The 13,543-nt window shown below is 43.1% G+C and overlaps 1 protein-coding gene across 1 annotated transcript in view; it reads right to left on the bottom strand.

Annotated features, from left to right (window-relative positions):
- Positions 1-2,058: 2,058 nt before the first annotated feature.
- SYVN1 (synoviolin 1) overlaps positions 2,059-13,543 on the bottom strand; it is a 48,036-nt gene continuing 36,551 nt past the window's right edge. Inside the window, exons 14-16 of the mRNA XM_060758211.2 lie at positions 12,506-12,692; positions 9,697-9,857; positions 2,059-7,035 (exon numbers count right to left, since the gene is read on the bottom strand). Of these exons, the coding sequence (XP_060614194.2) occupies positions 6,878-7,035; positions 9,697-9,857; positions 12,506-12,692 (506 nt within the window). The 3' untranslated portion in view covers positions 2,059-6,877. The remainder of the gene's footprint in view (positions 7,036-9,696; positions 9,858-12,505; positions 12,693-13,543) is intronic.

The raw sequence follows: 13,543 nt of genomic DNA, 5'->3' as shown, positions 1-13,543 counted from the left end.
CCATAGATGCAGCGAAACATCAGGAGAGAATGCCTCTAGACCATGGCCATATAGCCTGAAAAAACCTACAACAACCCACTGATTCCGGCCATGAAAGCCTTCGACAATACATTGAGCAAGAAATACTGTTTACTCACAAAAATAAAGAAATTACATATATTAGAAACCAAGACTTTCTCATTACATTATTTCCCAGATCACCAGACTGGGCCACAGCAATGCGTGGCAGGGGACGGCTAGCCTTCAATAAAATGATAGTTTTTTTCCTATTCAACGTGTGGTGTTGAAAATCAGTGGATTATTCCTGTTCTGGAGTGCAACATTATTATTATTATTATTATTATTATTATTATTATTAAATTTTATTTGTACCCCGCTAGCATCTCCCGAAGGACTCGATGCGGCTTACAAAGGCCAAGGCCTCAACACACAACATAACAATACAACACCTAAAGCAAATTAAAACAATTAAAGCAATATAAGCAACAAACAATAAACAATACACTAAGACACAATAAAACTGGGCCGGGCCAGAGTAATGGGTACAGGATTAGAAGTGCTGATGTGACAGGTGATATGTAAGGATTATAGGGTAAGTGCAGTGTGCGGTGTGCAGCAGTCTTAGTTTTAATAAAGTGCTCATGGGACTTGGTATTGGAGATTCCTATTCTGGGAAGGCACATCGGAACAGCCAGGTCTTCAAGTTCTTTGTAAAGACTGCCAGTGTAGGGGCCTGTCTAAGATCTTTGGGGAAAGTGTTCCAGAGTCGGGGGGCCACCACGGAAAGGCCCTGTCTCGTGTCCCCATCAAACGCACTTGCTACGCAGACGGGATCACGAGCAGGGCCTCTCCAGATGACCAAAGTGAACGCGTGGGTTCGTAGACTGAGATGTGGTCACGCAGGTAGGCTGGTCCCAAACCGTTCAGGGCTTTGTAGGTAAGCACCTGCACCTTAAATTGGGCTCGGAAAATAAACGGCAGCCAGTGGAGCTCCTTGAACAGGAGGGTTGACCTCTCTCTTTAAGGAGCCCCAGATAGCATCCTGGCTGCTGCTCGTTGGACCAGTTAGACTTTCCGAGCCATTTTCAAGGGCAGCCCCACATAGAGCACATTGCAGTAGTCCAATCTGGAGGTGATCAAGGCATGGACCACCCCGGCCAGATCAGCTTTCGCGAGGTACGGTCGCAGTTGGCGCACAAGTCTCAATTGTGCGAAAGCCCTCCCAGACACCGCCGACGCCTGAGCCTCAAGCGTAAGCGATGAATCCAAGAGGACTCCCAAACTGCGGACCTGTGGCTTCAGGGGGAGTGTAACCCCGTCCAGCACAGGTTGCCACCCTATACCCCGGTCAGGTTTATGATCGGCCAGAAGGACCTCTGTCTTGTCGGGATTGATCTTCAGCTTGTTCCTCCTCATCCAGATAGACACAGGGCCAGGCACTCGTCCAGCACCTGAGAGGCCTCCTTGGAGTTAGGTGGAAAGGAGTAGTAGAGTTGTGTTTCATCTGCATAGAGGTGGCACCTAACTCCAAAACTCCGGATGACCTCTCCCAGTGGTTTCATGTAGATGTTAAAAAGCATGGGAGACAGAATAGAGCCTTGCGGGACCCCACATTCAAAGGCCAGGGGTCCGAGCAGGCATCTCCCAGCTTCACCATCTGGGTTCATCCCTCCAGGAAGGACCGGAGCCACGACAGAACCGTGCCCGAGACCCATCCCAGAGAGCCGACCCAGAAGGATACCATTATCGATGGTTTCGAAAGCCGCTGAGATGTCCAAGAGAACCAACAAGGTCACACTCCCCCTGTCCAGCTCTCTACGGAGGTCATCCACCAAGGCGACCAAGGCTGTCTCGGTACCATGACCAGGCCTGAAACCAGACTGTGACTGATCTAGGTAGTTGATGTCATCTAAAAAGCCCTGGAGCTGGGAGGCAACCACCCGCTCCAGCACCTTACCCAAGAAAGGAAGGTTGGAGATCGGTCTGAAATTGTTCAGCACCGTGGAGTCAAGGGAAACCTCTGAAACCCCCTCGCGACCCCCAGGTTCAGAAACGCTGTTTTAACGCAAGGTTTTTTTATTTGCTGTATATACACAATCCAAGCTATTAAAAATTATACAGTATTTACAAACAATTAAATAATTACCCAGAACTTCCTTCACCTCCATGAGAGGAACACGAGAGGTCGACAGCCTCTCATGGATCGACGTGGAAAACATTTTCCTTGCAAAGGTTAGAACAAAAGTTAAGATTCTTCTTTCTTCTCGAAGTTCTGTTCTCCCTGCAGAGAAATTCTGAAAACAATGTTTACTTTGGGAGGGGAAAAAAAACCAGGAACAAAACTATCAGAACGAAACCCTGCCTTTCTCTGTGTCATCACAGACTTTCATCGCCGAGAGTTAAGCTTGATGGGAAATCCAGGAAAGGAGTTTCGGGCTATTGCTTTCGTCTTAAGACATTGAAAAAAAATGGAAAATAAATTCTTAAGGGAGGATGTGTTGCGGAAATGCCTGCAATGAAAGGGAATAAATAATGGAAGCAGCCAAAAGGCAACAGCGATTCAAGCTAGCCACATTCAAACAGACAAAAACGGAAGGATGAAGGAAACTGGCTCTTGCGATGGGAAGGGGAAGCTTTGAAATTCAAGAAAGATGGCTACCTGGCTTCAGAGTGATATGAAAGGCATTAACTTTTCGTCTCGAGATTTGGTTCCTCCCAAACTATGAAACATGCATTCATGAAAAAGTGGAAATAATCGAAGGCCAGACTGTGACCTATAGAATGGCAGAGAAGGAAGGACAAAAGGAAGGAAGGGAAGGAATGAGGAAAGAAAGGAAGGAAAGACAAAACGGTGGAAGGGAAGGATGGAAGGAGAAATCTGGAGAGGGAAGGAGGGAGGAAAAAGGAGAAGGATGAAAAGGAAGGATGAAGGAGAAGAGGGAGGTGGAAAGGAAGGATGGAAGGAAAGGAAGGATGAAAGGAAAAAGAAAAGGAGGGATGAAGAGAAGGATGGATGGGAGGGAAGAATAAAGGAACTAGAGAAGGAAAAAAAACAAAAGGAAAGGAAGGAGAAAGAGAGGGAGGAAAGAGCAAAGGATGAAAGGGTGGAAAGGAAGGATGGAAGGAGAAATCAGGAGAAATCTGGAGAAGGAAGGAGGGAGGAAAGAGGGAGGGAAGGAAGGATGAAAAGGTGGAAGGATGGAAGGAGAAAGAGGGAGGTGGAAGGGAAGGAATGGGGAAAGAGAGGAGGCAAAGACAAAACGGTGGAAGGGAAGGATGGAAGGAGAAATCCAGAGAGGGAAGGAGGGAGGAAAAAGGGGAGGAAGGATGAAAGGATTGAAGGGAAGGATGAAAGGAGAAAGAGGGAGCTGGAAAGGAAGGATGGAAGTAAGGGAAGGATGGAAGGAAAAAGGAGGGATGAAGAGAAGGATGGATGGAAGGAAGGGAGGGAAAAATAAAGGAACGAGAGAAGGAAAGAAAGGCAAAAGGAAAGGAAAGGAAGGAGAAAGAGAGGGAGGAGAGAGCAAAGGATGAAAGGGTGGAAAGGAAGGATGGAAGGAGAAATGTCAGGATTAATTTAGTGTTTTTCAATGTGCTTCTATGTATTGCCAAGATGGATGCCACTGTGATTTGAAAATGCCATGCAGAAATGTTTATACTTTGAGGCTGTGATTAAGTGAACTTGAAAAAGCAAGATCAGGTTTGTTCTTGCTGAGAACAGAAGGGAGTAGCCAGTCTCAGCAAGCGAAGATAAGCACATGTGAAGAGGCTTTCAGTTTTGACTAGTTCTTTGTTGTTTTTCCTGAATTGTAGCTCGCTGTAGAAAGACGTGTCTGTTGTATGTACTTAATAAACTTAGTTTCTTTTGTAACTCAAAGCCTGCAGAGTCCTTATTTTGCAACTCAGTGTCTGCTTGATCGAGCTTCCCTTCCGCTGGGTATCGTCAATCTCTGTCAGAATTAAGGAACGAGAGAAGGAAAGAAAGACAAAAGGAAAGGAAAGGAAGGAGAAAGAGAGGGAGGAAAGAGCAAAGGATGAAAGGGTGGAAAGGAAGGATGTAAGGAGAAATCTGTAGAGGGAAGGAGGGAGGGAAGGAAGGACGAAAGGGTGGAAGGGAAGGATAGAAGGAGAAAGAGGGAGGTAGAAGGGAAGGATGGAAGGAAGGAAAAAGAGAAGGAAGGGATGAAGAGAAGGATAGATGGAAGAAAGGGAGGGAAGCATAAAGGACCGAGAGAAGGAAAGAAAGATAAAAGGGAAGGGAAGGAGAAAGAGAGAGAGGGAGGAAAGAGCAAAGGATGAAAGGGTGGAAAGGAAGGATGAAATGAGAAAGAAGGAGAAGACAGGGGAAGGGGAAGGAAAGAGGTGGAAGGGAAGGAAGGGAAAGAGGAAGGAAAAAAGAAGGAAGGAAGAGAAAAGGAAAGGCAAAAGGAAAGGAAGGAAGGAGAAAGGGAGAGAGGGAGGAAAGAACAAAGGATGAAAGGGTGGAAAGGAAAAATGGAATGAGATAGAGGGAGGGAAGGAGGAGAGACAGACAGGACAGGAAAGGCCCAAAACATCTGGAGACCCCAGGTTGAGAACCACTGACCTAGATGTTTTGTCCTTCAACTCCCAGAAATCCTAACAGCTGGTAAATGGCTGGGATTTCTGGGAGTTTTAGGCCAAAACATGGGACCCACATTGCAAAACAAGCCATTTCCATGAAGAGAGAGGACCAACAAGCTCGGGAGCACATCTGGTTGAAATTACAACAACCAGTCGACCTGATGGAACGTTTGGTTTGAAACCATCGGGTTTATGGACCAGTTTGCAGTTGCATCCGACATTCATCTCATCCCAGTCTTCCAGAAAAGAAGAAAATATGGATTTTATTCTTTTATTCTCCATGTTTTCTTCTTTTCTGGAAGACAGGGATGAGATGCAAGTTGGATGTAACTGTAAACTGGCCCATAAACCCGATAGTTTCAAACCAAATGTTGGTAGACCGGCATATGGATGCATTACGCTCTGGGTGCCACCCAAGACCACATAATGTTTCCATCCAAACAAGTCAAACTTGACACAACATACTACAGACTCCCCAATCTTTACCTTTTCCTACTTTCGGGAGGGTTATTTGTGTTTAATACATTGCAAAACATGAAGAGAGAGGACCGACAAACTCCGGAGCACGTCTGGTTGAAATAACAACAACCTTTCCCTTGATCCCATCGAAAGAAAGAGCCACGTCTTCTTTTGAAGGAGGTTCAAGTCATGAGAAGTGCCGCCGCCTATGCCTTTTGCCAGTTTTGGCTCAAAAAGTGACCAGAAAGAAGTTGAGTCCAAGTCTACGGCAATGCTAGGATCACGGCACAAGGTTCTCATATCTCTGCGATCTCACAATGCAATGCCAGCCTACCAATGTTTGGTTTGAAACAATCGTGTTTATGGACCAGTTTGCAGTTACATTCAACATTCATCTCATCCAAGCCCTCTAGAAAGGATCACAGCACGAGGTTCTCGTATCTCTGCGATCTCACAATCCAATGCCTGTCTACCAACGTTTGGTTTGAAACCATCGGGTATATGGACCAGTTTGCAGTTGCATCCAACTTGCATCTCATCCCAGTCTTCCAGAAAAGAAGAAAATATGGATGCATTACGCTCTGGATACCACCAAAAACCACATAATGTTTCCATCCAAACAAATCAAACTTGACACAACATACCACAGACTCCCCAAACTTTACCTTTTCCTACTTTCAGGAGGGTTATTTGTGTTTAATACATTGCAAAACAAGCCATTTCCATGAAGAGAGAGAAATCTACGGCAATGCTTGGGATCACGGCACAAGGTTCTCATATCTCTGCGATCTCACAATGCAATGTTTGGTTTGAAACCATCAGGTTTATGGACCAGTTTGCAGTTACATTCAAGATTCATCTCATCCCAGTCTTCCAGAAAAGAAGAAAATATGGATGCATTACGTTCTGGATGCCACCCAAGACCACACAACGCTTCCATCCAACAAATCAATTTTGACACAACATACCACAGACTCCCCAATCTTTCCCTTTTCGTACTTTCGGGAGGATTCTTCATGTTTAATACATTGCAAAACAAGCCATTTCCACGAAGAGAGAGGACCGACAAGCTCGTGAAATAACAAAAGCCTTTCCCTTGATCCTCTTGAAAGAAAGAGCCCCCTCTTCTTTTGAAGGAGGTTCCAGTCATGAAAAGTGCTGCTGCCTATGCCTTTTGCTAGTTTCGGCTCAAAAAAAGCGGCCAGAAAGAAGTCAAGCCCAAGCTTATGGCGGACGCCAAACTCTTTCACTTGGGAAGAGAACTCACGGAGCTCCTTCCTTTCCCTCCCAACTTTTGCTTAGGAAAGAAACAAGAAAAAATAATAATAATCTAACCATAAAACTAGAGAACTAAAGTAACAGAAATCTGTGTAGAAGAAGCCACCCGCACCCTGTTTATTCCCGTCAATGCTTCCTTGCTGTTGAGATGGCATCCCAAGCCAGGAAGAAGGGAAGGAAGACCTTTTGGAGGGCTGTATTGTGGAGTATGAATGTCTGCCCAGTCGAGATCAAGATACAAAAAGGATCGTTGCCCCCATCTTGCTGCGACAGGATCAGCGCCGTGGTTTCCTCCTCCGACATATAAACCAAGGCATCTCAACCACATCCCCCTTCCTGTCCTGGTAATCTGCGCCCCCAGCAGTCTTCGCATCCACATTGGCACTTGATGGTGCAAAAGTTTTAAAATGCCCAGTCTCGTTCGTCCTGTCCCTTCCACTGAATGCTGCATTTCTTCTTACTATTTATTATTATTTCCTTAAATGATTTAACTCATCAGGCATAGGGCAAGGCTCGCTCCATGGGGGCTGCAGGGCTATCAATGGGAAGAGGGCGAGGGCAGTTCTAGTTTTTGGAGCCGGCGCCGGCGCAGCTCCGCTGTGTCTGGCTCCTCCGGCAGCAAAGAGTTCTCTCCGTCCGGTTTGTGGTCAGAGGAGGGCTCTGTGTAACCTTCGGCACCGCCCTCCAAGAGGGGACCTGAAAGGACAAAAGGCAACATCCGTAAGAAGCGGGAGGGAAAAATCATACTTGAACCTGTTTGGGTTTTTTAGCAACAAGTTTCTAGTCCATATGGCCCAAAGCTGTTTGAAGTTCTTTCAAGGAACTGGGCTTTGGGTTGTTGTAGGTTTTTCCGAGCTATATGGCCATGCTCTAGAGGCATTTTCTCCTGACGTTTCGCCTGCATCTATGGCAAGCATCCTCAGAGGTAGTGACGTCTGTTGGAAGTAGGAAAATGGGTTTATATATCTATAAACTAGGCTTGGGCAATCCATGGTTCTAAATGGTTCTAAAGTACTTACAAAACTAAAGTTCTGGTGGTGAAAATTTCAGAACTCTAACAAAACTCTCAAAATTTCATAATAAATGGCAGTTCCTAATTGGTTCTGTCATTAAAATCACCAATAATGAAATAATAATTAAATTTTGAAAGTTTTGTTAGAGTTCTGAAATTTTCACCACCAGAACCTTAGTTTTGTAAGTACTTTAGAACCATTTAGAACCATGGATTGCCCAAGCCTACTATAAACCCATTTTCCTACTTCCAACAGACCTCACTACCTCTGAAAAAAACCATTCACACCTAGCTCCAACAGACAAGAGTCCTTTGTCCCACCCTGGTCATTCCACAGATATATAAACCCATTTTCCTACTTCCAACAGACCTCACTACCTCTGAGGATGCTTGCCATAGATGCAGGCGAAACGTCAGGAGAAAATGCCTCTAGAATATGGCCATATAGCCCGGAAAAACCTACAACAACCCAGTGATTCCGGCCACGAAAGCCTCTGACAATATATAGAGAGGAAACAATCAGACACATCTAATCACCTCTCAACAAAAGATTGCCCCAGGCACTGCCAGGCTATCAACTGCTAATCAAGGTGGACAGTTGAAACATTCACACCTAGCTCCAATAGACAAGAGTTCTTTGTCCCACCCTGGTCATTCCACAGATATATAAACCCTTTTTCCTAGTTCCAACAGACCTCACTACCTCTGAGGATTCTTGCCATAGATGCAGGCAAAACGTCAGGAGAAAATGCCTCTAGAACACGGCCATATAGCCCGGAAAAACCTACAACAACCCAGTGATTCCGGCCACGAAAGCCTTCGACAATACATTGAACTGGGCTTTGTTTTTCATATTTATTTATTTTATTATTTAGTTATGACATTTACATGCCGCCCTTCTCACTCCGAAGGGGATTCAGAGCAGCTTACAAGGTATATACACATATAATATATTATTAAGATAGTACAATATCACTTTTAAATATTGCTATATTGTACTATACCAATTATACTGTAATATTATTAGTAATATAAATATATAATTATAATATCATATTATTATTATTAGTATTATATTGCATTACATTATAATATAAATATTATATGTATATACAATACATTATATATTATATTATATTATATTATATTATATTATTATATTATATTACCGCATATACTCAGGTAGAAGCTGACCCGAGTATAAGCCGAGGCACCTACGAGGGTTGAATAAAACATATTCCGGCATATAAGACGACTGGGCGTATAAGACAACCTCCAACTTTTCCAGGTAAAATATAGAGTTTGGGATATACTCACCGTATAAGACTACCCCTCTTGCAACGCACACCAAATAAAATTTTAAAAACATCAGATTTGATTTCAATTTGGTAATTTTCCTATTACTGTCCCTCCTTCTCTGCCTCTCAGATTTCGCACTTATACGCCAGAATATTTTTTATTCAACCCTCGTAGGTGCCTCACAATTGGGAACGCATAAAGTCCACGAATCCTGATGAATGGATTTTCTTCTGCCGTGCTTGTACAGCGTCGCCGTTAATGCTTTCATATAGTAGCTGCATACAGCAGGGACATGGCCACTGGCATTTTTGAGCTCCCCCCACAATATGCGGCAACCACAGATTCTCCAAGCTTTTAAACAGAGGCTGGATGGCCATCTGTCAGGGGTGCTTTGAATGCAATATTCCTGCTTCCTAGCAGGGGGTTGGACTGGATAGTCCCACTCTATGATAAGTAGGAAATTTAGGTACCACTTATGTGGTGAGGCTAATTTAACTAATTTACGAGGCCATAAAAATCTCCAGCAAAGTATGCAAAGAATGAGGAAATACTTCATCTGTGTCACAAATGGACGGTGAAGCGACATCTCCCCTGGTGGCCAGAAGCTGGAATATTAAATAGCCTCTGAGTGTTTATATATGTGGTGTCTCTGGCATTGAATGTTTGCCATGTATATGTACATTGTAATCCGCCCTGTGTCCCCTGCAGGTGAGAAGGGCGGAATATAAATACTGTATTTATTGTAAATAAATGTATTGTAAATAAATTGTATTTATTGTAAATACCGTATTTATTAAATATTGGTTTCCAAAGTGATCAGCTTTGGTGACCCTTCTATCGACACAATCCAGCTTTTCAATATCCTTTTTGAATTGTAATGCTCAGAACTTAGGAATTACAGAAGGGTGAGATAAATCACGTATAATATCTACAGAATGACCATGGTTCAGAATATGAAAAAGGAAAGTGATGGACGAGAGTTTATGAAAAGGGCGACACTGGAGGCCCAAACAGGACATGTTACCAAACTAAGAGGCTCCACTTACCTGCTTGGCTTGATGCCTCTGTCTCTGCTGGCAATGAAGAGGCGCTCTCTGCAGATTGGAAGACAGTGGTGGGCTCAGTGGAGTCGGGCTCAGGGCTGGGGGTCTTTGGAGGGGACGTCGAGGGGGGTGGAGCGCTTGGGGGCTGTGCGGGTCGAGGTGTCCTATAAGGGGGGGAAAAGGGTGCAGAGTAACATGTCAAGCCTTGAGAGATCAAAGTTTCATGACCCTTGAGAGACCGGTACAGCCGCACCAGGAGCTCCAGTTTATCTTGCTATTTGTTGATTACTGCATGCATTTTTAAGTTCTATGCCTTTGCAGTTAGATGGCTTTCCTTAATTTGCTTTTATTGGATCTATGACCTGTCAATTATCATTAGGTTCCCTGGTCCCGCCCCCTTTTTGGGTTTTGGAGGGAATAGGAGCCATTTTGGGTCAGTCCACACAGAGAAGTCTTTCATACAGGACATAAAACCAGGAGCTCCTGTAGAAAGCTTTGTCTTTTACAGCTTGGCCGGGGAGATATACAGCCCCATAGCTTGGCCAGAGAGATACAGTCTCAGCACAGCTCTTTTGCTGAGGATTTTACAGCCTTACAGCTCCTTTGCTGAGGGAATCCAGTCCCACAGCGCTTCAGCCAGCCATCACTGAAACCTGAACACCTTCTTTTCCCCTGGAAGTCTACAAAAGACTCTGTTTGGTAAGGGCCACTTGCAGCAGCCAAAAGCACTTGGTACCGGGTGCAGGGGCTCCACGCCAACAGAGGCAAAGACAGACTGCCCAGATAAGAGGTTAAGAATTTCCCCATTAGTCAAAATACAGTTATGAAGATAGTGCCTGTCCCCTGTGGACAAGATTGGAGAGAGAGCCAATAGACTATTAAGAAAGCCTTGAAGTACTTGTTTGATTTCAATAATAAAGAACTTTGTTGAACCTTTAAGCAATCTAAAGACTCTGTTTAAAGAAATCCAAAGGCCTTTAATCTGAGGCAGCCCAGCGTCCCGTTAGGCACACAGAATTTATGTCCTGTCTGCAGTCTTTTGTACAGGCCCAGCGTGCGACAGCATGGCCATCCACCCTCCCTTTGAAAGGAAGAGAGTTCATCTCCTTCTGGGATAGTCTTTGTTACAATCCAAGAAAACCCAGATGGTGGGAGTTGTAGTTCACCCCACACCCAAAGAGCCGTATGACTCCAATCAATGACTGATCGGGCCCAAGCCTGGCACATACCCACCATGACCGGGCTGTAGCACAGCTAGTTAGTAGTGTGTAAGTGTAACATGCACAGATATCCATGACAACGAACACAGAAAATGCTCTGTGTGTAATGAGTATCTTAAAAACAAAAGAACCAAGGAACAAAATCACACCAAATTTGGCAACAAAACGTCTCACAACACAAGGAGTGACCATCACTCAAAACATTATGATTTTGTTATTTGGGAGTTGTAGTTGCTGGGATTTATAGTTCACCTATAATCAAAGAGCCTCTGTGTCTGTCTATATATGTTGTATATCTATGGCTTTAAATGTTTGCCATGAAAATGTGCGTTGTAATCCACCCTGAGTCCCCTGCAGGGTGAGAAGTGCAGAGTATAAATACTGTAAGTAATAATAATAATAATAATAATAATAATAATAATAATAAATTCAGACAGACAGAGTTCTGGAGCCCAACACTCCTCACCTCACAATCCTGTTAAAAAACAAAGTTTGGACTGTCGATGTCGCAATCCCAGGTGACAGCAGGATTGCAGAGAAACAACAGGAAAAGCTGACACAATATGAGGATTTAAAGATCAAACTGCAAAGACTCTGGCACAAACCAGTCAAGGTGGTCCCAGTGGTGATCGGCACACTGGGCGCAGTGCCTAAAGACCTTGGCCTGCACTTAAAAACAAATGGCGCTGACAAGATTACCATCTGCCAGCTGCAAAACGGCCACCTGGGATCTGCGTGCATTATTAGCCAATACATCACACAGTCCTAGAAACTTGGGAAGTGCCCGACGAGTGATCCAATACAACAGCCAGCAGTGTCTGCTGTGGACTCATCTTGTGGTGTTTCAAATAATAATAATAATAATAATAATAATAATAATAATAATAATAATAAACAAGGACATCTAATCACCTCTCAACAAAAGTTTGCTCTAGGCACTGTCAGGCCATTATATGCTAATCAAGGTGGTCAGTTGAAAAATTCACACCTAGCTCCAGCAGACAAGAGACCTTTGTCCCACCCTGCTCATTCCACAGATATATAAACCCTTTTTTCCTAGTTCCAACAGAACTCACTACCTCTGAGGATGCTTGCCATAGATGCAGGCGAAACGTCAGGAGAGAATGCCTCTAGACCATGGCCATATAGCCCGAAAAAACCTACAACAACCCAATAATAAACTTTATTTATACCTCGCCACCATCTCCCCAAAGGGGACTCGGAGTAGATTATATGAGGCCAAGCCCAGAGGTACATTACAGCAAAATAAAATATAAACAACAAAATGACATCACAATATAATAAATAAACCAATCAGGTCAAATAAACAGTGCTAAATAATATAATGGAAAATCAAACACAGTGGGCAGGCCAAATGCAGGACATAAAATGATAAAATTCTGGATAAGATAGCAATGAAAAAGGTATTTGGGGGGGGGGGGGGGGGAATAAAGCCCAACGTAAAATACTGGAGAGGTTTGGAGGGAAGGACGCATAAAGCCAGCATGTATAAGAGGGAAGTATGAAGAGGTTTCCACTTCTGTTTCGTGTTTCTCCTTATCTGCATTACATAACTTGTAAGGATAATTTACCCGATAGTCGCCAACACGGTGAGGTACTGGTTGATTTGCAGCATGGCTGCGTCGAGAAGAGTGTGGATGTTCTGCAGGCACTGGAGCCGGGCTTCCAAGTGCTGCCGTTCGTGGCCTTCCATGGCTTGCAGTTCTTCTTCTGTCAGCCCTGCAAACCCAGAGGGAGGCACTGGCATCGGAGGGAAGCCTTTGAGGGGGGAAAAGGAGAGAGGTGGCTATGTGCAAGAAATAAACCAGATCGCAGGCAAAGCAGTTACTGTATATACTTGAGTATAAACCTAGTTTTTCAGCCTCCTTTTTTAGGCTGAAAAAGCTCCCCTCGGCTTATACTCGAGTCAAGGTTATTTATTATTTTACTCTGTTATTAGTATTATTTTTATTTCATGTAGTATTTTACTCGATTATTATTACATTTACAGTATTTTGCCCTATTATTACTATTACATTTAATACTCTATTTATTATTGTTATTGCATTTATTATTTTACTCTATTATTACTGTTATTATTGCATTTCCATTATTTTACTCTATTATTATTATTATTATTATTATTATTATTACATTTATTATTTTTCTCTATTATTGTTGGAAGGATACGTACCGTATATACTCGAGTATAAGCCGACCCAAATATAAGCCGAGCCACTTAATTTTACTACAAAAACTGGGAAAACGGATTGACTCAAGTATTAGCTGAGGGTGAGAATTCAGAAGATACTGGTCCATTTCAAAATGAAAATAGATACCAATAAAATTACATTAATTGAGGCATCAGTAGGTTAAATGTTTTTTGAATATTTATATAAAATTGTAATTTAAGATAAGACTGCCCTAACCCTTTTCAATGTAAATGTGTTTACGTATCCTTGCAATAATAATAAAGACAGTAAAATAATAAATAGAATAATAATAGAGTTAAATAATAAATGGAATAATAACAATCATAGAGTTAAATAATAAATTTAATGATAACACTTATAAAATAAATTAATAAATGTAATAATAAAGTAAAATGATAACAACAACAATAATAATAA

This window comes from Anolis sagrei, chromosome 12 (assembly GCF_037176765.1).
Source record: "Anolis sagrei isolate rAnoSag1 chromosome 12, rAnoSag1.mat, whole genome shotgun sequence".
In the NCBI taxonomy this organism is placed as follows: domain Eukaryota; kingdom Metazoa; phylum Chordata; class Lepidosauria; order Squamata; family Dactyloidae; genus Anolis; species Anolis sagrei.
The sequence above is the reverse complement of the archived record's forward strand: the minus strand, read 5'-3'. Positions and strand labels throughout refer to the sequence as shown.